Source organism: Rhinopithecus bieti, unplaced genomic scaffold (assembly GCF_001698545.2).
Source record: "Rhinopithecus bieti isolate Rb0 unplaced genomic scaffold, ASM169854v2 scaffold_49371, whole genome shotgun sequence".
NCBI lineage: Eukaryota > Metazoa > Chordata > Mammalia > Primates > Cercopithecidae > Rhinopithecus > Rhinopithecus bieti.
In genome coordinates, this window is record NW_016821003.1 from 2,231,581 (window position 1) to 2,258,352 (window position 26,772).

General features: G+C 35.1%; 1 protein-coding gene across 2 annotated transcripts in view; it reads right to left on the bottom strand.

Annotated features, from left to right (window-relative positions):
• Positions 1–11,419: 11,419 nt before the first annotated feature.
• The window catches only part of CDH8 (cadherin 8), a 395,507-nt gene continuing 380,154 nt past the window's right edge, over positions 11,420–26,772 (bottom strand). The window contains exons 11-13 of one of the 2 annotated variants that reach the window (XM_017860108.1): positions 19,338–19,589; positions 17,758–17,940; positions 11,420–11,647 (exon numbers count right to left, since the gene is read on the bottom strand). In XM_017860108.1, the coding sequence (XP_017715597.1) occupies positions 11,601–11,647; positions 17,758–17,940; positions 19,338–19,589 (482 nt within the window). In that variant the 3' untranslated portion in view covers positions 11,420–11,600. Of the gene's footprint in view, positions 11,648–15,804; positions 17,941–19,337; positions 19,590–26,772 lie in introns of those variants that run through there. The other variant, XM_017860107.1, reaches the window with a different exon arrangement.

Genomic DNA, 26,772 nt, shown 5'->3' on the forward strand with positions numbered 1-26,772 from the left:
GTGAAGAATAAAACACCTAAAGCAATGGCAACAAAAGCCAACATTGACAAATGGGATCTAGTTAAACTGAAGAGCTTCTGCACAGCAAAATAGACTATCATCAGAGTGAACAGGCAACCTACAGAATGGGAGAAAATTTTTGCAAACTATCCATCTGACAAGGGGCTAATATCTAGAATCTACAAAGAACTGAACCAAATTTTCAATAAAAAAAGAATAATCCCATCAAAAAGTGGGCAAAGGATATGAACAGACATATCTTAAAAGAAGACATTTATGTGGTCAACAAACATAAGAAAAAAGCTTATCATCAATGGTCATCAGAGAAATGCGAATCAAAACTACAATGAGATATCATCTCACGCCAGTTAGAATGGTGACCATTAAAAAGTCAGGAAACAACAGATGCTGGATAGGATATGGAGAAAGAAGAAGGCTTTTACACTATTGGTGGGATTGTAAATTAGTTCAGCCATTGTGGAAGACAGTGTGGCGATTCCTTAAGCATCTAGAACAACCAGAAATACCATTTAACCCAACAATCCCATTACTGGGTATATACCCCAAGGATTATAAATCCTTCTACTACAAAGACGCATGCACACGTATGTTTATTGCAGCACTGTTCACAATAGCAAAGACTTGGAACCAACCCAAATGCCCATCGGTGACAGACTGGATAAAGAAAATGTGGCACATATATACTGTAGAATACTATGAAACCATAAAAAAGGATGAGTTCATGTCCTCTGCAGGGACATGGATGAAGTTGGAAACCATCATTCTCAGCAAACTATCACAAGAACAGAAAATCAAACACCAGTTGTTCTCACTCATAAGTGGAAGTTGAATAATGAGAACACATGGACACAGGGAGGAGAACATCACACACCAGGCTTGTTGTGGGGTGGAGTGCTAGGGGAGGGATAGCATTAGGAGAAATACCTAATGTAGATGACGGGTTGATGGGTGCAACAAACCACCATGACACATGTATACCTATGTAACAAACCTGCACATTCTGCACATATATCCCAGAACTTTAAGTAGTTTTTTTTAAAAAAAAGAAATACAAATGTCCAGGAAATATGAAAATATATTGGACTTCTCTTTCTTCTTTTTATCTTTTATTTTAAGTTCAGGGGTACATGTGTGGGTTTGTTACATAGGTAAACATGTGTCTTGAGGGTTTGCTGTACAGGTTATTTCATCACCCAGGTATGAAGCTTAGTACCCAATAGTTACCTTAATTTGTATGTGAATTCACTCATTAAAAAATAACAGCTAGAATTCTATCTCCAGGATAAAATGTTTTTGTTTCTGGACTTGTCTTCTGGACTTGTCTCTTCATTCGCTTTTTCCATATCAGCACTTACAGTCATCCTGCCATGAAGATATGACCACCCAACTGAATAACAATGAAAATTGATATTTGCCACAATGTTCTACAAGATCCCGTATGATTTTTCCGCTATCTCTCTCTCCAACTATATCTCATGTTAAATTTCCCTTCTCCTACTGCAACCTGACAACAATTTAATTTTTTCCAAATTAGTCAAGCTCTTTTCCAGCATGCGGATCATCTGCCCTGTGGTCCGATGTTAACTCTCTTTATTTCTCTCCTGACCTGGCTAATTTTTTTTTTTTTTTTTTTTTTTTTTTTTTTTTTTTTTTTAGTCCTTTAAATGTTAGCTTAAATTCCTTTTCTTTTTAATTTGAGGACCTCCTGCCTAACTCAATGAAATTAAGCTCCTTTAATATTTCCTTTCATAGAACATCAAAATGTTTCCTCACAGTAGTTCAGATATCTTTATTTCTTATAGTGTCTCTGTTTGATTTAGAAAATATTTCTCCCCAAAAGATGCATTGAAAAATGTCAAGGGCACCCAATGAGCGTTTGCTGAATAAGCAACTCGATGACCCGAGTTTGTGAAAAGATTGAGATTATTTATTTTTTTCTTCCTTTTTTCACAGTAGACAGGTATACAGTCTTTCAGCACCAAGTGTGTAAGGAGAGGATGATTTCACACATTTGCTAAATCCCCTTCTATGAATGATAATTTAATAGTCTATTGTCTCTGGTATCATTGCCTGAAAAACATGTTTTCTTTTCTTTCCAGGTGTATTCAGGAAACATAATTTTGCCCCTATAGTTGAGGACAAGCATATATTCAAAATCTCTGGAAAACGTGAGGTTACATTTGGTTATTATCTATGTCATAAGTGTAAGAGGTATTGAGACATTCCAGAATTATATATTGAATTTCATTCCAATGGTTACAAAAAGAATTTTTTTCCAAATGTATGTTTAGGAGAAAGGGCAATGGGGAACATATTGGAAATCTTATTTCTAAACATATCTGTCTTGTGAATATAATAGAGCCTCAGCCTACAGTGATGCTTCCCAAATTGTTCACAGGGAATGGGAAAAGCTGGACATGAGCAAAATAGCAGACTAAGGATTCCATGAAAATTAAGAGATGATTTGATTCTCTTTGAAAGTAGAACTTTATAAGACTTACCGCCACAAGGGATATGATTTGAGAATCTTGCAGAAACACTGTTGGTACAAATAAATGGGATCATGTTCTATGTCCCGCCTAGAAATTAATCATTAGATAACAATTAACCTCTCAAAGGCTATAAATATCAGCCTTTATAATCAGGAGAAGATATGTGATTTTGATCTAGTTACTTCAGATTTCAGATTCTTGGTTTCTTAATATGCAGAATGATGATAAAAATAACATTTATTTGATTGGCATTGTATAGAAATTTATGAAAATAATATCCCATAATATCTAATCAATTAACAAAGTTCAACAGTATTTTACTTCCTTTATTCCTGCCTAATTCTTTCTATGTCCTTATTCTGGCCCCTCATAATCAGTGGACAAAATGAAAGGGCACAATCACCCTTCTTTGCCATAGGTCCTGTCTCCTATTCCACAAATAAAAACTTTAGCTTCCTTTTCAACTTCTAGCAACCACTTATTCTTGTTTTCCAGTCAGGACTAATAATATTAGCTGGTTCCTTTCTGTTGTTAGCTTTGACATTCTGCATACCCTTCTTGGTTTTCCTCAACTATGCCCATACATATGAAATTATATACTCATTAAATCATCCTTAATTTCTTAATTTGAGTGTGCCATATCTTCTTGTCAGGACATTACCCACATCCCCTTTTCCTGCCTTTCAGATCCAATAAGAACAAACTGAACTTTCCTTACCCAATAGTGCAATACAGAGGAGCTCTTCTGCAGAAACTGATAAATGAATATTTCAATTCCCCAGATACAAACCTTTTAAAACTCAAAGACCATATTTCTACATCCAAGGGGTCACCCAAGAAGAACCCAGTACTTTTTTTAAAGAACTGTACCATCCAATCTTAAAGTAGAAAGCGAAATAGAATGCGTGAGTCACAGCATGGCATCAGAGAAGGTCAGCCCATGAAGGAGTAGCCAACAGACTAGGCCATAAAGTAAATACTCAGAAACAGTGCACATGGAACAATTTCCAAGTGGGATCCCGGAAAGTTATTACTTATCCTTATTAGGTTCTTTCATGGAGACCAGGAGAAGACCCTTCGTCTTTCAATATGGCCATGTCATGAACATTTGTGTTATACGTGAGCTGAGTAGTTAGAAGACACCTTCCCAAATCACTTAACTTTGTATTGGTTACCACATTCTCTCCTAATTGATCAGAGGGATTTTAGCAGGCTTGATTTTAGTGATGAGTTGGTGGGGCACAGTATGGGAAATTGATTTAATGATCTTAGGTATACATCTCTGTCTAAATAGTGAGTATGAATCTTCCAACTCTCAGAAAACAATCTTAAGGACCTCTTATATTATCCCACAAGATATTTGTGAGGTGTCTTATAATGCCTTATTAAGGAATTTGGTGCGAGTGTGTGCCATCCTTTGAATTAGCACATTGGATAAAGAGAAGAGAGTGATCATTTTGCGTATGGATAAAGCATCACTGGTTGCATATTCATTAGTGATTATAAAACCACCCTTTGTAGGAAAAATTGGTTTCTACATTTTCAATGAGACACTATTGCCTGAATATTATCATGTACAAAATTTACCAGAATAATATGAGCCTAACTTATATGTCTTGATAGGACTATAATGTCTAGTACTTCTCAGTTAAACACAGGGACTTTCAGGACATCCAATTGTAGAAACATGAAGAATGAAAAATGCCTTTCACAGGCAAACTTGAAAAGATTGTTAAATATTTCTGCAGGTTTAAGGGTCGTCATACAGTGGACTATGACACTGAATACAAAACACCTGTATTCCTGTAAATGTTCTCCTGATAAGACGGAAAAATGTTATAAAAAACTTTTTTTTTTTTTTTTCAGGAACGGGTCTCGCTCTGTCGCTGGCTGGAGTGCCGGATCTCAGCTCATGCAAGTCGGCCTCCGGGTTCACGCCATTCTCCTGCCTCAGCCTCCCAGTAGGCTGGGATACAGGGCGCTGCCACCTGCCGTGCTAGTTTTTTTTTTTTTTTGTATTTTTTATAAGACGGGGTTTTCACCGTGTTAGCCAGGATGGTCTCGATCTCCTGACCTATAGAAAAACATTCAAGTATTGTCTTTACTTAATTTAACAAACTCAAATCTTTTTCTTTCTTTTGTCACAGAAAATGTGATCATATTAAAATGTGCACCTTTTCAGTGAATAGAAGCTATTCGTACATACAAGCTACAAGGGGTTTCTGAAAATGTCGAGCTAATTGTTGTTAAGCCAAATAAAAACATTTCCTTCCACTGTGGTTTACTTGATATATCAAGCAAAAATATTGGGAAGTAAGATAAAGTGATGTCAGTGAGAGTGATAATGGAAGATCTGTGACACTGTGTGCTAATTTTTCTCTTCATTCATGATCATTAGCCACACCAACTGTTAATGTCTGTGGAGTCCAGTTTGAGAGCAAGTTTATTTTATAGAGGATGACACTAAACAAGTCACTGCAAGTTAAAGTATTACAATCTAAGGACCGTGTCACATAAATCTTTGTTTTCCTCAAAGTGCTTAATCATTTCCATGTTCAATAAACATGACAAATAAACGCTTACTTGGAATTGAGTTTCTATTTTATTCTTTCCCCCCCACCCCCAATAGCCATTGTTATCTAAAGACAATATAGATGTTGAACTGGTTTGATTCTTTTTCGTCTCCAACATATTAACCTTTTAGGACTATTTTCTTTATTTGTAAAATAACTCACTTAATACACTTTGCCACTTTTACGAGAAGGCTGCTTAACTCCTGGGGGTTTAGCATCTGATCTCTGTGCCCAATACTGTGAAGAGAACCTAAGTATAAATATAGTGTCTGTAGTTAAGTACTAATAGGAAGAAGGACATTTCTGAGTGTCTTCAGCAAAGGCCATTGAGGGGGAGAATCTTATTTTGACAACAGGGAAGGGAAAGGATTTGGATGAGTAAGCTAGGGTGAATTATGTTGGCATGGAGGCCATTGATTAATATAGCAAGGCCATTCTTCTCCATCTTGAACCTTAAAACCAGCCTAGAAGTTTCTTTTCAGTAGGATATATGCTCCAGGAAAATCTGAAATACCCACAAACTCTACAAGTATATACTGAACCAAATTAAGAACGACTGCAAAGAGCAAAATTCAAATAAGCAAAAATAAATATTCTTGGATATGTATCCTTATAAAATGTATATTTCTGTGGATTTGTTTTAAATCCACAGAAATTCACATGACTAGAAGGCCATCTTAGGATCTTGGCCATTTTAAGATGTGATATTTTAGGATGTTTACTTGATAATAGAGATTTCCAAAAATTGACGGAGAAGAAGATTGGAAACAGAGTAGACATAGACTACTGCGATAACCTATGTGAACAATCATTGTTTCACAAATGCCCTCTTCTCAATGGGGAACTAAGCCTAAAAAAACAAGCTCAACTTCTTGCACATTGATTTCTCCAGCCATCTGAACTTCCTTGACCTTTTCTCTTTTCTGAATGTCAATTGACAGCTTCCCCACACTTTGCCTCTTCCTTTACATACTGTCATATGTGGTAGGTCACATCATCTAATTATCTCAGTGTGTTAAATTTATCTCTCCAATTAGCTCTGTGTGAACAAGGTCTGTGACTTATCCTACTGCTTTATTCCCAATTACACTCATCACAGAGCTATGTGCAGTGTAGATGCTCAATAAATAGATGGTGATATCCTGAATATAACCCTATTACAAGGAAGAAAATTATATTAGATTTGATCATATCCCTTCACATCTTAAAATCCTCAGTTTCTCTGTTGATTCTAATAGTAATGTCTGTCGATTCTAATAGTGATGCTTAAATTTTATTTACAAAATACATCTATTTACAAAGATAACATTGGTTATTCAGTGAACAAAATCGTAATTAACTAACGATATTTAAGAAATCCAGGAATAAACAGTTTTATTGCAATAAGATTTCTAAGAACTTTAGTCTGGGTATTTCAACAAATGTGAAATATAACAGAAATCTAAACTTGTACTGAAAATACATATCTAAATTGTATGGGTTCCTGTTCTGCACAGCGCAATTTCATAGGCTGGAGTTCCCATTTTAGTCTAGATTCTTCCGTGCATACAAACTTTCACAGTCAGAATACCACCCATCCTCACTGTAATACTCGCTTTCCTATACCAAACACCAAGTCCAAGGAATGTATTATTTATTGATTTTTCTAACCATACCTAACATTATCTTGTTTTTATTTATGTATCAATTTGTTTATTAGACCTCTAGTGCAAGTAGATTAGCCACTTTTTCTCAGGTGAGCAAAAATAAATATTATTGGATATGTATCTTTGTAAAATGTATATTTCTGTGAATTTGTTTTAAATTAATATAGATGTTATTTCATCACAAGTTTTATTCTGCAATTTACATTTTTCATTTGACTTTTTTTTCAGAATGAATACACGCTGGCTTGTGTGCATTATTTTATTACTTCTAAATGCCCCATAGTAACTCTTAGTATTTATTAAGAGGACATAATATCCATCCTCCTAGTGTAGATGCGTTCAGTGCCTCTAGCACCTCACTTAAAAAAAAAAAGGCATGATAAATAACACTGAACATATTCACTTAGGAATCTGTGTAAGAGTTTCTCTTGAATTTACCCCACAATGTGGCATTGTTGGATTACAAAAGAGATATGATGTATGAATCTTCTCAGTCTTAATGTTTTCACTAACACTTGATAGTATCCACCTTTTTATACCTGTCCCATAAATTTAGAGTGATAGCTTACTGTTTTACATTTGCATTTTTAAAAGCAAACTAGTTTGAGTTTTGGTTCATTTACTTGGGCTTGCCTTTGTACCTGCAGCTGGATTTCCATATCTGTTTTTATCGCTCATTTTTTTGTGCATTGTCATTTGCTCGTTTTATGTTTTACACCTTGGTGATAAGTTTGTTTTACCTGGTAGTGTAATGCTATTCCTTCCTTATCTCTTCACTAGTCTCACTTAAATTTTATGTAAAATTATAGAGCTCAACAAATACTAAAATCAAATTTAAAAACAAGGTACTGAATTGGTTACAAATTTCTGTTATTATTTAGATTATAATAGAATAAAAATCATAAATTGCTAATATAATTGACATCATTAGCATTTTCCTTTCATCAGATAAATCATTCCGATTTAGCGGCATTGCTGAAATACTTGCTTAGTAGTCATAGTTTGTCTATTTACTCTGTTAACTTTGTATGTTTATGACAATGTCATCTGTAAATAGTGGCACAGTTCCCCTCTTTTCTATAAAGCTTTAAAACTTTGTTTCTGCTTTAGCATTTCTTTGGATATTGGTGGTAGTCAGGACTTTGAATATTATATTGAACCAAAGCAATATGGACAGCCTTCCTTTTCTTATTTTCACCTTAAATAAATTTCCCTTACAATTCTCTATTAACTATTTTATTTACTACAAAATTTGGGTTGATTACCCTTTATCAATTTAAGGACATTCTCATTTATGCATATTGCTTAATCTTCTGAGGGTTTTTATCTTAAGTAGGTCATGAACTCTATCACTCTTTTCAAAATGCACCTATTGAAATGTTCATATGTATGTATTTTTGTGTTTGATAGTCAATTAACTATTTTATAAGATAATCTTTCTATTCCTAGGACAAACAATATTAAAACAAGAGGTATTACTTATTAATACACTATTAGTTTCTATTGATGTTCTCATAGCAAAAATTGGTGTATCTGTAATTTTCTGTTTTTACTTTATTCCCACCAGGTTTTAAGACACACACAATGTATTTTCTAGACTCTGCGTCTTCAGGTCTTCCTGCCTTGCACTTGTGATATCACCTTTGTATATTCCATTTCTCACCATAATGACCGATTGAATTCTTCATTTATTTTATGGTATAGCTCAATAAATATGTTTCTATCTGTAAACTCATTAAGCATTCATTATTTTGAACCAGTATTTTTATGGCAATTTGAAAGTACTAAAACATACACACACACACACACACACACACACACACACACACATACACACACACACACAATGCTATTATTTTAAAAACAAGAGCTGTGTCAAACTACTGCAGAAAACAGTAATCTCTGAAAAAGCAAAATGTCTTTCTATCTTTGTCCAAGCCCCACACATGTAGCACAGGGCTTATAGCATGATAAGTGCATGACAGATTAGATGCATTCTCATAAATAACCTTTTAATATAAGAATTTCTTATACTTACTCTGCATAAGACTTTTCTTTCCAGATGGATATTGCTTCAATTCTACGCACCCGACATTAATTAAGTGCCAAAACCCTAAACTTCCAAACAACCAGATAACTTTATCAGTAAGTAGCAATAAACAAACAGAAATGATTTGTTTGAGTGTGTTTCTTCTGTAATTTTTATCATACCTAAACCACAAAGACCAAATGTTCCTTCTCTTGAGATTTAGAATTCAGTCCAAAGAGAAAGGGTATGTATCTCAGGAATGCTTTCTGGACAAAGTATTATGTTTACAGAGAAAGCTATATGTGCCTTTTTTTTTTTTTCTACTTTTACATAAGCATACATAAGGGTTTCGGGGTATTATCTCATCATTTCCACTAACCAACATTTCCAGTAAGTGAATCCATCATACTTCAGCCAAGAATGAACTAACTGAAGTGGAGCTTTTACATTTTTTCTAATTTCTAGAAAGCTAAAATATATAAAATTATCAGTCTGACTGACCTTTTCTTTCTGAAATGTATCATGCCTCTTGTGATCTTCATTGACTCGGGTATTGATATATAGAAAAAATCAAAATGTAGCTATGTTTTCTAGATGATCCCTGTGATGGTAAATTTTATATGGCAACTTGACTAGGCCACAGGATGCACAGATGAGACATGATTCCTGGTTGTGTCTGTGATGGTGTTTCCAGATAAGGTTAGCATTTGAATCAATGGACTCAGTAAAGTAGATTGCCTTCCCCAGTATACTTGGGCCTCATCTAATACACTGAAGGCATAAAGAACAGGAAGGGGAAATTTGTTCCCTTTTTTTCTGCCTGACTGTTTCAGCTGGAATATCTTATTTCATCTTCTCCTGACTTCAGACTGGCATTTACATCTTTTCTCCCCTAGTTCTCGGGCCTTAGGACTCAGATAGAACTGCAATACTGGTGGTTTTCCTCCAGCTTGCAGACAACAGATCGTAGGCGTTCTCAGCCACCATAACCTCATGAGCCAATTCCTGCTAAAAGCTCCTCTCTCTCACCAATGGCTCTGTGTCTCTGAAGAACCCTAATACAGTCCCTAACACACCCCATGTAAGAATTTCTATAAGACTCTGATTTCTGTTATCCTTTTCTGTTGTCCATTAGTAGAGAAGTTAGGATGTCAGCCTTTGATAAACAAATTCACTTCTTGTCTTCCTAAATTTTGTAATTGGCCCTACGAATTACATAGTCGTTCAAGCCAAAAATTCTGGGAGTTATTTTTAGATTCCATCTTTATTTTGAGCATGTAATTGAACTACCATTACTACCAATTTTATATCCAACATATATGTGAATTCTGGGTATTCCTTCTATCTGTATTACCACTCCATAAAGTCAAGATAATATGTTCCTTGGCTTATGATAAAAACCTTCTATCTTGGTTTCCCACTTTCATTCACGTCTACTACAATCTGATTTTCATATAAGAGTCAGAGTGATTATTTTTAAAATATAAATTAGATCATATCATCCCCCTGCTTTTAGATCCCTTCAATTGCCTTCTCTTTTACAAGAAGTAACCATGAGCTCCTTATCTTGGTTGACAAAAACCTGGATAATATGGTCTCTTCCCAGATTTTCACATCTGTTGCATCTCTTTATCCACCATAATCTGGACTTCATATTCTTTCTTGTACATGCCACTGATTCAGTCTAGGAGAACAACTAACATAAGCATTCCCAAACTCTTTACTATGGTTTTCCTTGATTAAAAAAACTTCACATGGCAACTCAAATATCATTCTGTCCACTGTAAGTAAAACATTTCATTTCTCATCCATCTATTCTGTTCTATCATATCAAAATTTTTTTTGTATTTCTATTTATTTACATTTCTTCCATATTACCAGTTCTTTGGAAAAAAAAATTTCTTTTGTCCTATTCAATGCTGTATTCCCAGCACCCAAATGAATGGGAACTCTTTGGTACATATTTCTTAAATAAATAAGGATACTGATTGTTTTTGTAACTTGGAGAATTTCATACATCGAGAAACACAATAATGAAGCCCATTGAGAGATCCCTTCACATCACCATTTATTTTCAGGTGTCAGGACCTCAAGCTAGCCTTACTTTTTGATACTCCCTGTCTAAGATTTGTTTCCCTCCAAGACTCATTCTAACACAGCCTCAAGAAAGATATCTTGCCTTTGCAGACTTAGATAAATATTCTTTCTCTGTGCTTTAAAAACACTGTCTGCTTAGTTCTTCCACAGGATAGCCAAATCAAATGTTTTATCATTTATTTGCTTTTATAATTTATCCAGTTTAACTCCATGTCTTGAAAGGCAAGAGAATTGTGTTGGGTATATCCTTTTTCTGTTACTAGCCTAGTACCTAGTATGTATTTTATAGAAAAGAATTTTTATGTTTAAATGTCTTTTTAAAAGTTTATTTGCAATATCATTATTTATAAATAATTATTATTTATAAATTTTGGCTCTAACATTGAGCCAAAAACATCCATTCACATACTCAACAATCAGACTTGACAAAGATGACATAGCTCTTAAACTTTAGAGGTTAAGAAAATTTAGAAAACCATTAGACATATTTGTAGTCAAAGCAGAACAGTATTGGAAAGGGGGAGGGTGATCCCAATGACTCCTAAATTGTCATGTTCCGTCTTAGAGCATAATTGTTAAAATCTTCCTCTTATTTGTGAGGAATCATAGGATGGCCTGGAGTTCTTTGCATGTACAGAAGAAATCCCAAGAAATTAACATTTAGCTTTGGTGACCTCTCATTTCCTTTTCTGGTCCTGACCTCTGAGTTCATTGAAGCCATGGTTTTCCACAGTCTTTCTCTTCAGACAGCATCTTGTGACATTCCTCCTAGCAACCCTCTTCTGTAATCTGTGGATAATAATAGAAATATCTATTATCTATTAGTAGGGATACTTGCAAGAAATAATACTTGCATTCAAGATGTGAATTAGATGGTGGCAGGTAACTCAAATTGGGGAAATACCACAGAAAGGCACTATTTTCTTCAGCAAATGCCTACTAACCTTGAGACCTAGGTGCAACTTCCACACATAAAGGAAGGAGGAGAATACATACAAAATCACTTACAACATTACAACTCAGGAGATGTCCCCAAATACCAGCATGTAATTTCTGTTTCTCTCACATATTTGACGTGTAATTTATCCCTGAAAATTCCTTATAATGTTTCTGAACCTCATTTTTCCTATCCATAAAACACTACAATTTGGCAAACCTAGAGAGTCCTATGAGCACCTAACTTCTGGATCTTTCTGAATGTCCAAAATGTGCCATTGGTGCTTTTATAATTTTCCCTTTTAGTATTGGGAAAACTGTGATTTCTGTTGCACCCATTCTTGAGTTCCCATCTTTTTGGAAAATTTCACCGTGATGCCTTCTTGGGTCTTACCATATGGGGTCCCTTACTTCCTCCTCAGTACTTCCATACCGCTATATATAACTTAGTTTCTATTTCTTATCATCAAAAGTCTCATATTATATTTACAGAAAGAACTGTTTAGTTGAAAGTTAAGGGGTGTTAGTGTCAGACCAACCAAACTTAAACCCAGACTCAAATAGTATTTATCCATAGGCAAAAAAAAAAATTCCACAATTAGTTCTTATGAGATTGATTAGGTACATTTTATAAACAAAGAAAATAACTTTGAGAATGCTGCTGTATTTAATATTTCTGTATCAACCATGTAGCTTAATTTCTGTACTGAGAGATACTCAATAAATGTGGCAGACAAAACTCTTGTTCCTCAGATAGCCCATCAAGTCAGGAAATTTTTAAATTTTATGTCCTCCATAACACTAGGTCTGTGCTCAAAATACTAGGACTAGAATATCTTCAATATCAACAGTATACCACGTAATCCATAAATTTGTGTTGACTAAAAATACAATGATAATAAATGTATTTTTAAACGATAGATCATAAAGACATGCTCTTCTACAATTATCATAAGAAGCAATAATTACAAGGACAAAAAATACATTCAACACTGTTTGGCTAACTGAGTAACAGTGCAAAGACACTTTTTATAGCAAATAAAACAGTATTGAAATCGAAAAAAGTATAGAAAAGTATTTCCTGCATAATATATTCTACACTTATTTTCTCCACAAAAGATACAATGACATTTAAAAGTCTAAGTACAGCCTCACAATGTGACATATTTAATTCTAAGCCCAGGTATTATGAGCCGTTATTCTGTTCGCAAATAAAAACCTGCTTTTAAACCCTTTACCCTCAATTTAATTTCTTTCAAATTCAAGGTTAGATTCATGAAAAAAGAGAGCCACAATTTCAATTTTTTAGCAATGCATGAGATTATGAGATGAAAAATTAAAACTATAAATTATACCCAGTAACTTAATTGTGTATATGTGTGCATATTTATATTCATGAATATATTTATAAATATGTATAATGATATATATATATATATATTTGTTTTAATGTTGATATTCATGCTTAAGTTGTGCATTTATAAAGCTTTTATAGTGATGCCCGCTGTTACCTTATCTTTTTGACTGACAATGATAGGATTTCAGTCATGCTCAGCCTTTCCGACAGTGCCAGTGATGGGATTTTTTTGAAATCTTATTACTGGTTCCACTGCCCTGATCTCAGATGGAACTTTCAATCAAAAAGGCAATCAGAAGGTTATACATTCGTGAGATTCCCTGCAAAGCCAGTGATCGCATAATACAACTTGTTGGAAGGGCCTACTTGCCTTCAGTCCTTATGTGGCTATAAAGAGTAATTGGCTACTTAGCTCTCAGCACCCGCTTTTCCTTTTCCAAAATACAGCATAGCCCAGAACTCTGTTGAGTCTCAGTGTGGAATCCGCCTGCTCCTAGGAGATTTCTAAGTCTCATGCAGAGACTTGTCTTACTTTAAGCATCTGATTAAGCAAACTCTCCCAAAGACACATTTGTATCTTTCTAAGCGTTCTTGCCTCACTGGTGATACCAGTAAATCTAAGTTTCCTTTTCTTCTATATATACACATACACTTAACTGCAGATTTTTTTCAAAACAGTTTCACTTTAAAGTTTACACCCTAGAAGTCATAATTCTGTGTGGCAAGGTTAACACATGAATTTAAAAATAGCATATTTTAATCATCGTATTACAAACTTATTGTATTTAGAAACTTATAACTATACTCATAAAAATATTGTAAGAAATACCCCTTAATACTCTTTAATATTCATATATGGATGTTTAAGAGACATTTTGCTAATATGATTTGATCAAATCATAGACAGAGTAGAGGCTGAATTGATCCCATGTTGTGTCCAGTCACCCAGGGATGCATCAGTTCCCTAGGTGGGAACCTTGAATTGTGAGGCAGGTGGAGGGAGGTAACTTTGTCTCACTTGGCTCCAACTTAACCATTCTTCTCCATTTAGCAGAGAGTACTCTTGTCTCTGCTATGCCAATGTTGATGAAACAGACAACAATGCACAGAGCTTTAAAAAAAATAGTCATTTCAATAAAGTTTTTAAAATGTGTTATTTAACAAGTTGAGCATGGGAAACTTAAATCTTAGAAAATGTTAGGAACCTTATTGATCTCTTTTGGTTGAGAAAGTCCTGGCAAGTCTATTGCTAAAGTAAAACCTCAAGTAAAGTGTGTTTTTTATCTGTTTGGTGTGTGTGTGTGTGTGTGTGTGTGTGTGTGTGTGTGTATGAGAAAGAGAGAGAGAGAGCAGGAGAGAGAGAAAGAGAGAGAGAGCAGGAGAGAGAGAAAGAGAGAGAGAGAGTTCATGAGATTTTGTTTAATTCACGACACTCTAAAAGTATAGGTCAATCTTATTAGGATCAAGGTATTAGTCACTTTATTCTATGTTACAAGACCTGAAATAGGCTTTTAAACGCAAAATGCTGACACTGTGGTGGCAAAGAAAGTCAGCAAGAGATTCATGCTTTCATTCTGTCTCCTAGGCAAAGAGAATACTGAGGCGATGTCTGGTCAACTGGTACACCAGACATTATCTCCCTCTCACAGAAACCACTGTATGAAGATTATCCTGATTGATTATCAATATCTGAGGATATAGATTTTATTCTCCTTAAAAAACACTGTAATTTTTCTGTTAGACATATTTATGTGTCTATAATCTTTGGGCACGTCAACGTATGCTAGAAATGAGTCTGATGTTCAAGAGATACATAAAACATAATAATAATCTCTCCTCGGTTTGGAAGGTGTAAGATAGTTACAATATTACTATTGATTATTATTGAAACTACTAATAATAATTTACATTCACCAAGCACTTCTTTTAACACTGTGCCAAGTCCTAGTATATTTTAAGGTCATGTTGGACCATCCTTTTGACCTCAAGAAAAAGTGTTCACTAGTCATAATACTACATAGAAAAGATGACTTATTCTCAGCAGAAACTCAATAAAAGCTTGATTAAGCCACTGGATAGTTATAAATTGTTAGTACAGTATTTAAACATGTTGTTTCTGTCACTGTGGAGGTAGCCTCTAGAAGTTGGTGCCTTCAGTTTTTGAGTCAAAAACCATTCTCTTCTTAGCAGACCCACACCAGTGACTGAGATGACAGAGGACCACAGCCTGACTGCTTTAATGGATATGTTTTCACTCTAGAACCCCCTGTCAGGCTAGCAGAGATTTTGCCAGGTCTGCACTGCAGTCTAAGACTCTCTTGCCAAATCCTGCTCCCAATCCCTTTATTGTTACAAGTTTTAGGTCCGCAAACTTGTCTGCAGGTTTTCCCTGCTCAATGTGTCTGCTTCCAGAAGGACCCAAGTGACACAGGTGGACTAGCCTTTAGGCGTTCCGTGTTCCTTTTATGTCCCTGCTGGCATCTTGGTGTATGATCACTGGCAAGCCATTTCTCTTCTCTGTTTTTTTATGATAAAGACTCTTACAAACAAAAGTGACCCTTGGGATGGTTTAGTTGAGTATTCTAGAATTTTAGAGTTGATGATTCTGTTAATAGATCTTCCACTGATTGAAAAAAAATTAATGACAACAAAGGTATTTATAAAAATATATTTCACAAAGTAGGAAACAATACAGGAGTTTCTCTGAATACAATACATGGAGTAAATAAACAATATTGCATTAAAGCAAAGTAGAAAATTAAAATGATCTGCATGTAATACTTGAGTTTTATCATACATTTTCTACTCCTAAATGGCAGGTTTGCATTACAAATTAAATATGCTCACATCTTCTAGTGCTGTTCCTTTTTGGAGTCTAAGACATTCTGTGCATCACCATGAAGATCAGGGATAGGAGTGCTAAAAACGTAAGCAGTGAAATTATGTACAAATCAGTTCCTGCTCTAAAACTGTGGGGGGGGCGTAACTTGAAGCATGTTTATTGGCCAGGGCATTATGTAGGTATCTAAAAGTCTAGAGTTTAAATATTCACAGGAATCAATATACTTTAGGATGTTTGTGCTTGTAGTAAAAACACCAAATACTAGGATTATGAACAAAATAGAAAACAGTCCAAAAGTTTCTCTGGGAAAATGCTGTACAATAACACTTTCTACTCTAAAGAGACTAACAGCTCTCCTTGCGATAATATTGCCTGCCATACTCTCTACTCTAAAGAGACAACAGCTCTCCTTTCGATAATATTGCCTGCCATACTCATCTCATCAAAATGTACATGTATTAAACATTCATTGTATATATATTTATATAAAACAATCTAAAGGATTATTAATGGATATAATTTAGTTTTTTCCCCATATATCCCCTTAATCTATAGATTACCAACCTTAATAAATAAAAGCATTAATGGACATCAATAAAATATTTATTTCGAGGATTAAACAAATAAATTCACGCGCTAGCAATAAAACCATCTGTCTCTTATGTAGTCCACTGTGTAATACAGTTTATCTTTGTGTCCTTGTGGAAGAAGATGAAGCGGAGGGAACGAGGAATCCTGCTTCTAGAAAACAAGCATGTTTGAATGGGATTTCTCTCCTCCCACCACTGAATTGGCATGCCCCACCCTGGAATGGATTACGAACATGTGAATATTTTAAGGCTCGACACAATATTTAAAGATACTATTCAGTCTCTGGTGAGTGGGGCCAACAATTATGTACAATGTGTGGTCACCGTACCATATAATCTAGGAGGCCTCTCAAAACTCCATAAAGTTATAATGTACAGCAGACCAAGTATTGCTTTATCATTTGTGGCGGGATCCTTATTGGTGAAGGGGAAAAAAACCATTTGCATTCATAAAAATCCTTGCAGAAGACACATATCAGCAGCAGATTCCTTGCAGGTCCATATTTTTTTTTTTCTAAGAAAGCACCTTTTAATTTTGATTTTTTTCCTCTATTTAAACCATTTCTCTAAGGATTAGCCAGGATCCCAATCTTTGCCTGTGGTGGTCAGGTAAATATCAAATATCCAAGGACTTCTAGACACTCCACATACTTAATTCACACTCCACAAGATTTATAACCTCCTAACATATACTTTTTTATTTTATTATCTTTTTTGGTTCAACATTAAAATGTGGTTGAGTTTATAGATGACTGGTGCTAAACTTGCCTCTAAAACAAATAGCCACATTGGTTGTATCTAAGGGGAGTGACCCTAGAATATTACAGAATGCTCAGTTCCAGTGATTTATTTATAATCCACTGTCAAGTTTCTTTGTCACTTTCACCAACAGAGTAGAGTTCGCCCAGTCTCTTAAAGCGGGGACCCCAGTCACTGAGGTAGTCAAAATTCTGGTCTGAGTCTGATGTGGTGGACTCCAAGGAGCTGAGGGAGCCAGCCACTGACCCTCGGCCTTCATAGCCATATATCTGAATGGAGTCATATGGCGGGGCCGTGGGATCATTATCTGCCTCATGCAGCCTTACATTTATAAATTCATCGACATCAACACCATTTGGAACTGGAGCAAGCCCTTGCCTTGGCATAAACTGCAAATCTGGTTTAATATCCTTACGGGGTAAAAATCCATTAATTCCATCTGGATTTTGTAAAGTTGCAATGTCAAAAGCCTCTGTGTCCTCCTCCCCTCCTCCTTCATCATCGTAGCGAATGATGTTTTCTCGAACGTCTTCGTCATCTTTGATAATTAATGGCTCGTTTTTATGCCGCCGTAGAGTTACAAACAGCACCACGATGACTAGAGGAAAAATATTAAATAACAGTCAGCCAAACAAGCATATAATTTCACAAGCAACACACTATATATGTTAGGAGAGAGGGGTATTTTTACAAAATCGTGTGAACATACACCTTTAATAATATTTACTGGAGAATTAAGCTAAACATCCTTCTGAATGATGAACATTAAATTTTGAGTAAATACTGTTTCAGATTATTGGTTTATTATACGTTGATAGAGCTGGGTTAAAACAATTGGCATGCATCCATTCATGGTGAAAGTTACATTTTATACTGTTTTGATCATTACAGTGAGTGGCACAAAATAGAAAATAGCACTGAAAGTATGACTAGTGAAAGTATGACTATGAAAGTATGACAAGCTTGATGTATGTCTTAAGCAAGTCCTTTAACATCCTTTGGTTCCAAAGCTCCCTTCTATTAAAAAAAGGAGCAAACTAGGTCCTTGGGCTTTCACGGTTTTTCAAGGCACTCTCCAGTCAAATTATGTTCTTTTATTAAAAAAGTGAATGTCAAATTTGCACGGGCAACTTGTCTTGTGGGAGGGCTGGAATGCCTCTAGCTGGGAAGAGAAACCTGAATGTGAAGAAAGGGCAAGGAAAACATACCCAACTAGCCAGATCAGCCAAATCAAATGTGGGTTAATGGAGCAAAATATGTCAGCAAAGTGATGCTTAAATCCAAGGCACTGGGTGAGCAAGACAGATGGAACAAGAAAGACAGTAACTGACACCGTCTTTAAAGTGTTTTGTTCCTCAAGGGTAGGATAAGATAGGACTCTCTTGTTTTTCTATTTTCCTATTGTCTAATCTCATTTTATAATTGGATTTTTTAATTAAAAGGTTATAGAATCTTAACTTGCAATCGTCATTTTAAATTGATGTTTATATCAAGGAAAATATCAAAGAAAAGCAATGGTGATTTGAAGAAAACTTATTTTTAGTTTGCTTATTTGCTTTCTTTTCATATGACCAAATTTGGGATCCAATGGACTTGGCAACCCAATCTATAATGAAACACTGTTGTGGGCATAGTAGAGCCTGCTGTTGCAGCGAACTGGTATGCCTCACACCCAGAGTTCTTCTTATGTAATAGATGGTGTTGTAACGACATAAAAGCCCTTCCCCACTGCCACCACCATTATGCCTTGTTCATCGGTTTACTGGTGATGGAATTGAAAAAGGCACTGAAAGTCCTCTTCAATTGGACATTTACTATCACAACCCTTTTTCTCTTCACTTCTTCTTAGAGATCTCAAAATGTGGAGAAGGAAAGGAAGTTCCTTTTCCCCAAGGGAATGCTGTTGCCTGTATAGATGAGAGTTTTCTGTCCTTATTTACAGTCATTTATGAACCAGAAAAAGGGTGACCAGTAGGCTATGAAGGAAATACGTACCTAACAGCAAAATGATGCATGCTAATATGGCAATTAAGGCGCCCATACTGAGTCCAATTGGAAGGACATAAGCTTCAACATTACAAGACTGGACGACACCGTCATTGCTGCAGCCACAGACCCGGATGGTCAGGGTGCTGGTGCTGCTCAGTGGAGGGTTTCCACTATCACTGATTATGATTGGTAAAAGATAGACTTCTTGCTTCTGGCGGTTGAATCCATTATGCTTTGCCAAAATACTGAGGGAATTATCTGAAAAAAGTAAAAATTACAGTAAGTTGCATCATTTCAAAATGACTGCCCAAATAACACTTTTTTTTTCCAGTTCATGAACCCTTTGCAAACCTCAAGACAATCCCAACTTCAGTGGACTGCTCAAGCTTTCTCCCCGACTCATTTTTTTATTTTATTTTATTTGAGACGGAAGCGCGATCTCGGCTCACTGCAAGCTCCGCCTCCCGGATTCACGCCATTCTCCTGCCTCAGTCTCCCGAGCAGATGGGACTACAGGCGCCCGCCACCTCACCTGGCTAATTTTTTGTATTTTTAGTAGAGACGGGGTTTCACCGTGTTAGCCGGGATGTTCTAGATCTCCTGACCTCGTGATCCACCCGCCTCGGCCTCCCAAAGTGTTGGTATTACAGGCGTGAGCCACCGCGCCCGGCCCGCACTTTTTCAATCTGCATGGACCAGGACAACCGTAACAGGTTGAATGAATGGGACCTCGAAGGGACCAAGGGAGTTTTACCATCATCACCTTAAAAATGCAAAACATTTCTTCTACAAAAATAATCTTAAGTGTCCCTTCCGAAGACATATATTTATCTCGTCTCCGTATATCATACATAAGTTTGATTTTCTTTATTTAGCCTGATAATAAAATAAATCATTTATTTAGAATGATAATAGGTTAAGCAAATTTGATTGGATAAAATGTCATCATATTTGAAACACAAGTTTGAGAAGCTCTGTATTAAAAGTTGGACTGTATAACAATACAGTTGCAAAACAATGCACTTTGTTGATTGCCCACAGGTACCTAAAAAGAGAGTCACTCATGGCCTAGAGCATTCACACTAAGATACAGCAAAAGCCCTATTTACTACCCGGAGGAGATATGCGACATACATTAAAATTCTGTAGAGAAGACCTATAGTGGTTACACAGTAAGAACAAAATGAGAAGTCATAAAAGCTTGTGCTCCATTTTGCATGTGTCAGTTAATTATATGGAGGTATACACTGGTTGTCTGGAGCAACAGTTAAGCAATACTTAAGAATATACTTCAGTTCAAAGTAAAACTGGTCAGTGAGAAGTGGCTGCTCCCATGTTAGACACACTGTTCTCAAACTTTCACCCCCAAGTTGAAATATTTTGTTATCATTCATCCTCATTCACAAATTGCAGTCACATTGTATATAATAATTGTTAATGTGTTTTCTCATGTTGATTACTGAAAGATATACATTTACTCAAAATGGAAATGTTGATTAACTCTCAGTGATATTACAGCCAAAAGTAAATAAACACAAGTTTGGTTACTGTGCATAGTGTTATTTGGGCAAAATAATTATTTGGGTTTTTTTTTTTTTTCAAATACTGGCAAATTAGAGGCCCCAGAACACTGGGCTACCTAATCATTGCATATAATGGTAATGATTCCAAACCATTGCCATCTAACTTCTGAGCATCAGTATCCTATTGGTTTCCAAAATACTCAACTAAGTGAGATACTCCATTCAGATGACTTCAAATAAGTTTTATAAAACTACTGTACCATACAGCACTATACTAGGATGTCCAAAAACTGATAGTCATTCCCCAAAATAGATGTATAGTTATATTTAATTTTGCTTTGTTTAAGATATAAACAGGCCTATAATGCTTTTCTAATAAGCAGTCAAATAGAAAAAGCACTCTGATTTAACAATTGTTTTCTGAATTTCTTCTGGTTGTACATCATTATATAGTAATTTGAATATACTTAGAAAAAGAGATTTCTAATGTAGTTAAGCAGTTATATACCAAATGATCCAGTAATCTTTATTGTCATGATCTAGACGGAAATACCAGTAAGCTAAAAGCGAGGAACATTATTTCAAAACAGATATAGAATATATAGTTGTTTTATATTTTCAGAAAGTATATGACAAGTCTGAGTACAGCTAATTAGTACAAAGAATATTTCTGGATGGTTTTATACACGATAGTTCAAAACAAAAGATAGAATTTGTTCTTCAAGAGACAGCTAATAAAACTGAAATGAAGCTATTGTCTTTTTGTGGTTGACATTATTTCTATGAGAAACAATCTTCCCATATTCTCCTTTTATAACAGACTATTATAATAATTTAGAAACCGTAGCAGGAATATTGCTTGCTGCAGAACAAAGCCATCTCCTTTACTACTGAGAAAAGCATTGGTGGGTCTAACACTAAATTCATATTTATATATATATATTTTTACTAATCCTGGAATTTGCCTATCTTGCTCTCCTTTCTACACACAGAAAATTGTTGACTGAGTAAAGAAAGTCTATGAGTTATTCTTGCTAAATTTTACCTGCCAGTTCCAGGCAACATCAATTCCTTTTTTATCTACTCATCTTTTTTTTTTTTTCTTCCTATTTTTGGATTGGTATTTGTATTTGTTTTCAATTTACTTGAGTTCTTTCATTAGGCTAAATGAAATTGCCATTATTTTACACATCAAAAACCATAGAATATTAGCAGCTTCACAAAGCTCAAATTAATGATTTTGGAATAATTTTTTAAATCCTAAATGTAAATATCTTCTACAAAGTTGTGGTTTCTTCTTTAACACTCTTTAACTTCTTTAACACATGCCTTTTCATTTCATTTAAATTTTGAATTTAATATAGTTTATTTTATGAATCTTTTATAATTAGTGTTTTCAAGCCTTATTTTAAAATTCTTATTTAAAATTTCTTAATCATATACAATTATTTTAGGTTGTTGTATTAATTTGATTGTTTTCTATACTAAAACTGATTTTTCCAATGTTAATTATGGAGTAACTTACCACTTACTTACTGATCGTCAAAGCTCATTTTCTCACAAATGAAATTTTTATGTATCCTCATTCTTTTAAGAGATCTCTCTTCTGTTTCAATAATCTGGTCTCTAACCCTGAATGAATACCCTGTTTCTTATGTATGAAAACTTTATCATAAATCTTGATATGGGTTACAGCATTTTTCATACCGTGTTCTTTAAAGATATTTTGGCTATTATTGTTCATTTGCTATTCTCTGAAAATATAGAATCAGATTATCAAGTTTTATAAAATTCCTATAAGAAATTCGGTAGCGGCTAGCAAGTATATTTTAAATATTACCAATTTTGAAATAATTACATCTTGTATCATCAGTTTTTACATTAAGACAGTGATTTATTTATGTTCTTTAATATATGCTCAATAACGTTTTTAGCCTTTTTACAAAAATGTCCACATCTTTTTGTTAGATTTATTTTTGCTGCTGTATATGGTTTCTTGTGATAGTAAACCTGTTTACAATTTAGTTACCTTTTTAAAAATATATTTTCAACTCACTGCTGCTGATAATTTAACTGTCTTATACATTGATTTTAGCTTCAACAATCTTCTAAGACTTTCTTTTTATTTATGAAAGTGTATCTTATCAGAGAATTCCATTTCAGCATGATGGCAAAAGGAGCTCCACAGATGTGCTTTCCAGTGAAACTGGTGAAAATTATAAATGGAAAAACGTTTAAAGATTCTGGAAATGGATCTGGAGGCAAGCAGCAAATAAAGAAACACTTATTTAAGAAAATCGACTAGAGCTTGGTAAGAATGGTAAGACTCTGAGAGTGCATGAACAAGAACCCACTCCCATCCTTCCTTGTCTCAGCTCAGTGAGGTAGAAACTTTACTCCAAACTGGTTTAGTCAAGAATACAGGGGTCCTTCTCCCTGCAGCGAGCAGTTTGGAGGACTATTTTCTGGGGGAAAGGTGTGATGTCAGACATTCTCATTCTGTTCCTAGTTACTTACCGTTCAAGCTAAGCTCTAAGTCAGTGTGGTCAAGAGGCAGGGACTCTTTTCTTCCTCCTGGTCCCCACTCATGGGAGAGAGGCTCTAGCTGGGCACTGTGCCACTGAGAATATGGAGCCTCAATAGTCCTTTCCCTAGCCCACTGTTCACTGGGAGAGGCAAGCCAAAAAATCTTGAGGCTATTTTTCCCTCGGCATCATATGCTCTGTCCTAAGGTATAGCTGTTCCTCAGAAAAACATGCCATGATCTTCACACCAGCTCCAGAGCCAATAGCTCGGGATTTTGCCCAGGGGAGTGAAAAGCAGGGAATCTTGGAAAGAGGGAGCCTCGGGAGTCCACCTGGGTCAGAATGAATCTGAAAGTCTGACCTAGGAAACTACTCTTTCGAAGGAGATCAAATTTGAATGGATTGGTCCTTAGAGCAATTTAGGTTCCAAAGCAGCCTTACAAACAATACAGAAATCCTGTTGGTAATTAATGGAATTCAACAGCTAGATGTGGTCAGGGGAAAAGGCAATCAAGGAGAGCCCTGCCCAGACAATTGTAATTCTAAGGTGACTGTGGACACACCCATGGCTGAGATTCCCTGAGGTGAAACATCAGAGATTTAATACTACAGAGGGGGAAATAGACTTCACTAAAACAATCCAGCCAGTCATTAAACAAACAAGAGAATAAAATAAGCTTTCAGAAGATAGTACCCAGTTTTGCTATATTATCTAAAATGCCTAAATTCCAACAGAAGATTATGAGACATGCAAAGAATGAAGAAAATATGACCCATGGGGGAAAACAGCTGGGAAAAACAAAAAGCCCATGAGAGGGACAATAAAGCATTAACTAGAGTGACTAAAACAGTAGACTTGAATTGGCAAAAGAAATGATAAGTGGATTCAAAGATAGAACAATAAAGAATACACAAACTGGCAGGGCGCGGTGGCTCAAGCCTGTAATCCCAGCACTTTGGGAGGCCGAGACGGGCGGATCACGAGGTCAGGAGATCGAGACCATCCTGGCTAACACGGTGAAACCCCGTCTCTACTAAAAAATACAAAAAACTAGCCGGGCGCGGTGGCGGGCGCCTGTAGTCCCAGGTACTCCGGAGGCTGAGCCAGGAGAATGGCGTAAACCCGGGAGGCGGAGCTTGCAGTGAGCTGAGATCTGGCCACTGCACTCCAGCCTGGGCGACAGAGCGAGACTCCGTCTCAAAAAAAAAAAAAAAAAAAAAAAAAAAAAAGAATACACAAACTAAAGAAGAGAAAGAAGAAAAGAATAAAGAGAAATAAGCAGAGTCTCAAAAAATGTGTAACACCATTAAGTGCACCAACAAATATGTAGTGAGTGTACTAAGGGAGGAGAAGGAGAAAGAAACGAAAAAAATATCATTGAAAACCTGAATTAAAAAAAAATAGTCTATACATCCAGAAAGCTTGAGGAACTCCAAGAACATAACACAAAGATATTCATAAATAGACATATCATAGTGAAAACACGGAAAGCCAAAACCAAGTAGAACATGTTAAAAACAAGAGAAAATTGACTCATCACTTAACAGCTAAAATTTCATAGAAACAATGAAGGCCAGACGGACGTGGGATAACATATTCAAAATGCTCAAGGAAAAAAATTGTCAACCAGCAATTATATTCAGCAGAGCTATCTTTCAAAATAAATATGTATATGAAATAAAGATATTCTCAGATGTACAAAAAAAACTGAGTGAATTTGTCACCAGCAGGCATGCTTACTAAGAAATACTAAAGGAAGTTTTCTTCAAACTGAAAGCAAATGACCCCAGATGGTGACTCAAATCCACATTAAAAATAAAAAGAGTATCAGTGACAATAATTATCTACTTATAAAAGACAGTATAAATGCATAGTTTTTCTTCTTTTTTGTCTCAACTGTTCTACAAAGCAATTGTATAAAACAATTATGTTTTTCAGCATAAAATATCTATTTTTTGAGCATAAAATATCTAGAAATTAAAAGTAATAGTTGCATACTTTAATACCTCACTTTCAATAATAAATAAAACATTGAGGCAGAAATCAAGGTAGAAGGTAGAAGACTTGAAAAACAATATAAACTATACCTAACACTGTGGAACACTCAACAACTGTATAATAAATATTCTTCTCAAGTGAACTTGGAACATTCTGCACTGTGAACTATATGCCAGGTCATAAAACAAACCTCAATACATGATAGAATGATAGAACTAATCCAAAGTAGGTTGTCTGACCACAATGGAATGAAGTTACAAACCAATAATAGGAAGAAATTTGAGAAACTCACAGATACGTAGAAATTAAATAATGCACTCTTAAATAGCCAATAGATCAAAGAAGAAAGCAAAACGGAAATTTAAAAAAAATTATGAAACAAATGTAAATAAAGATACTATGAAATCAAAATGTGTGGGTTGCAACTAAGGGAGTCCTTAGAGGGAAATTTATAGCTCTAAATGTCTGTATTAAAAGAGCAGAAAGCTCTCAAATCAATAGCCCAGATTTTTACCATCGGCCATATAAAAGGAAGAGCAAAATAAGCCTAAAGCAATCAGAAGAAAGGAAATGGTAAGGATTTAAAGAGCAAATTAGTAAAATAGGGAATAGAAAAATATATCTGATCATATTGGGGTATTTCTACATAGTCACACATTCTCTGCAAATAAAGGATTTTATTCATTCCTTTTCAAGTATTATTGTCTTCATTTTTTAAAAAATATTAGTACACTAATGAGAACTTCTAATACAATTTTGAGTACAAGAAGTTACAGTGGGCACCTTTACTTTGTGAATTTTTTTAAAAAAGAAAAAGGCTTTTGACTTTCAACAATTGGTAAGATAATCAATGGTGTTTATTGGAAGATTTTTTAATTGTCTGTTTATCTGTTTAGATGCACCCTTTTTTTGTTTTTTACTTTAGTTTTACTTCAGTTTTTTGTTTGTTTGTTTGTTTTATTTGCTGTCCATTAGTGTAAAAGGAAAGAACAGTCATATAAGTGATAGTATTTTGGCTACTCACAACCTCTAAACTTGGCTTCAGCTTTACTCCTACATTATTCAACAACTTTCTTTTCAGTCTTTCATGTTTCCATTGTGTATCATCTTCTTGTCTCTGAATCTTAGCCTCCACTTATAGCTTCCGCTCCTGCTTATTGCTTTTATTGCATTTGTTTTATCTTTTTGAGCACAGTAAACAGAAGAGTATGTCCTAATAATGAGATGTTAGATAAAAGGGAGAAATTTTTCTAGAATTTGTAAAAAATATATGAAAAGAGAGGAAATGATCACTGAATCCATAGTTACATACTACATTATTAAAAAATAAAAATCACTTGAAATTGAGGGTAAAACAACAGTTTCCAAAAGATAGAAGGATATGCTGACAAGAT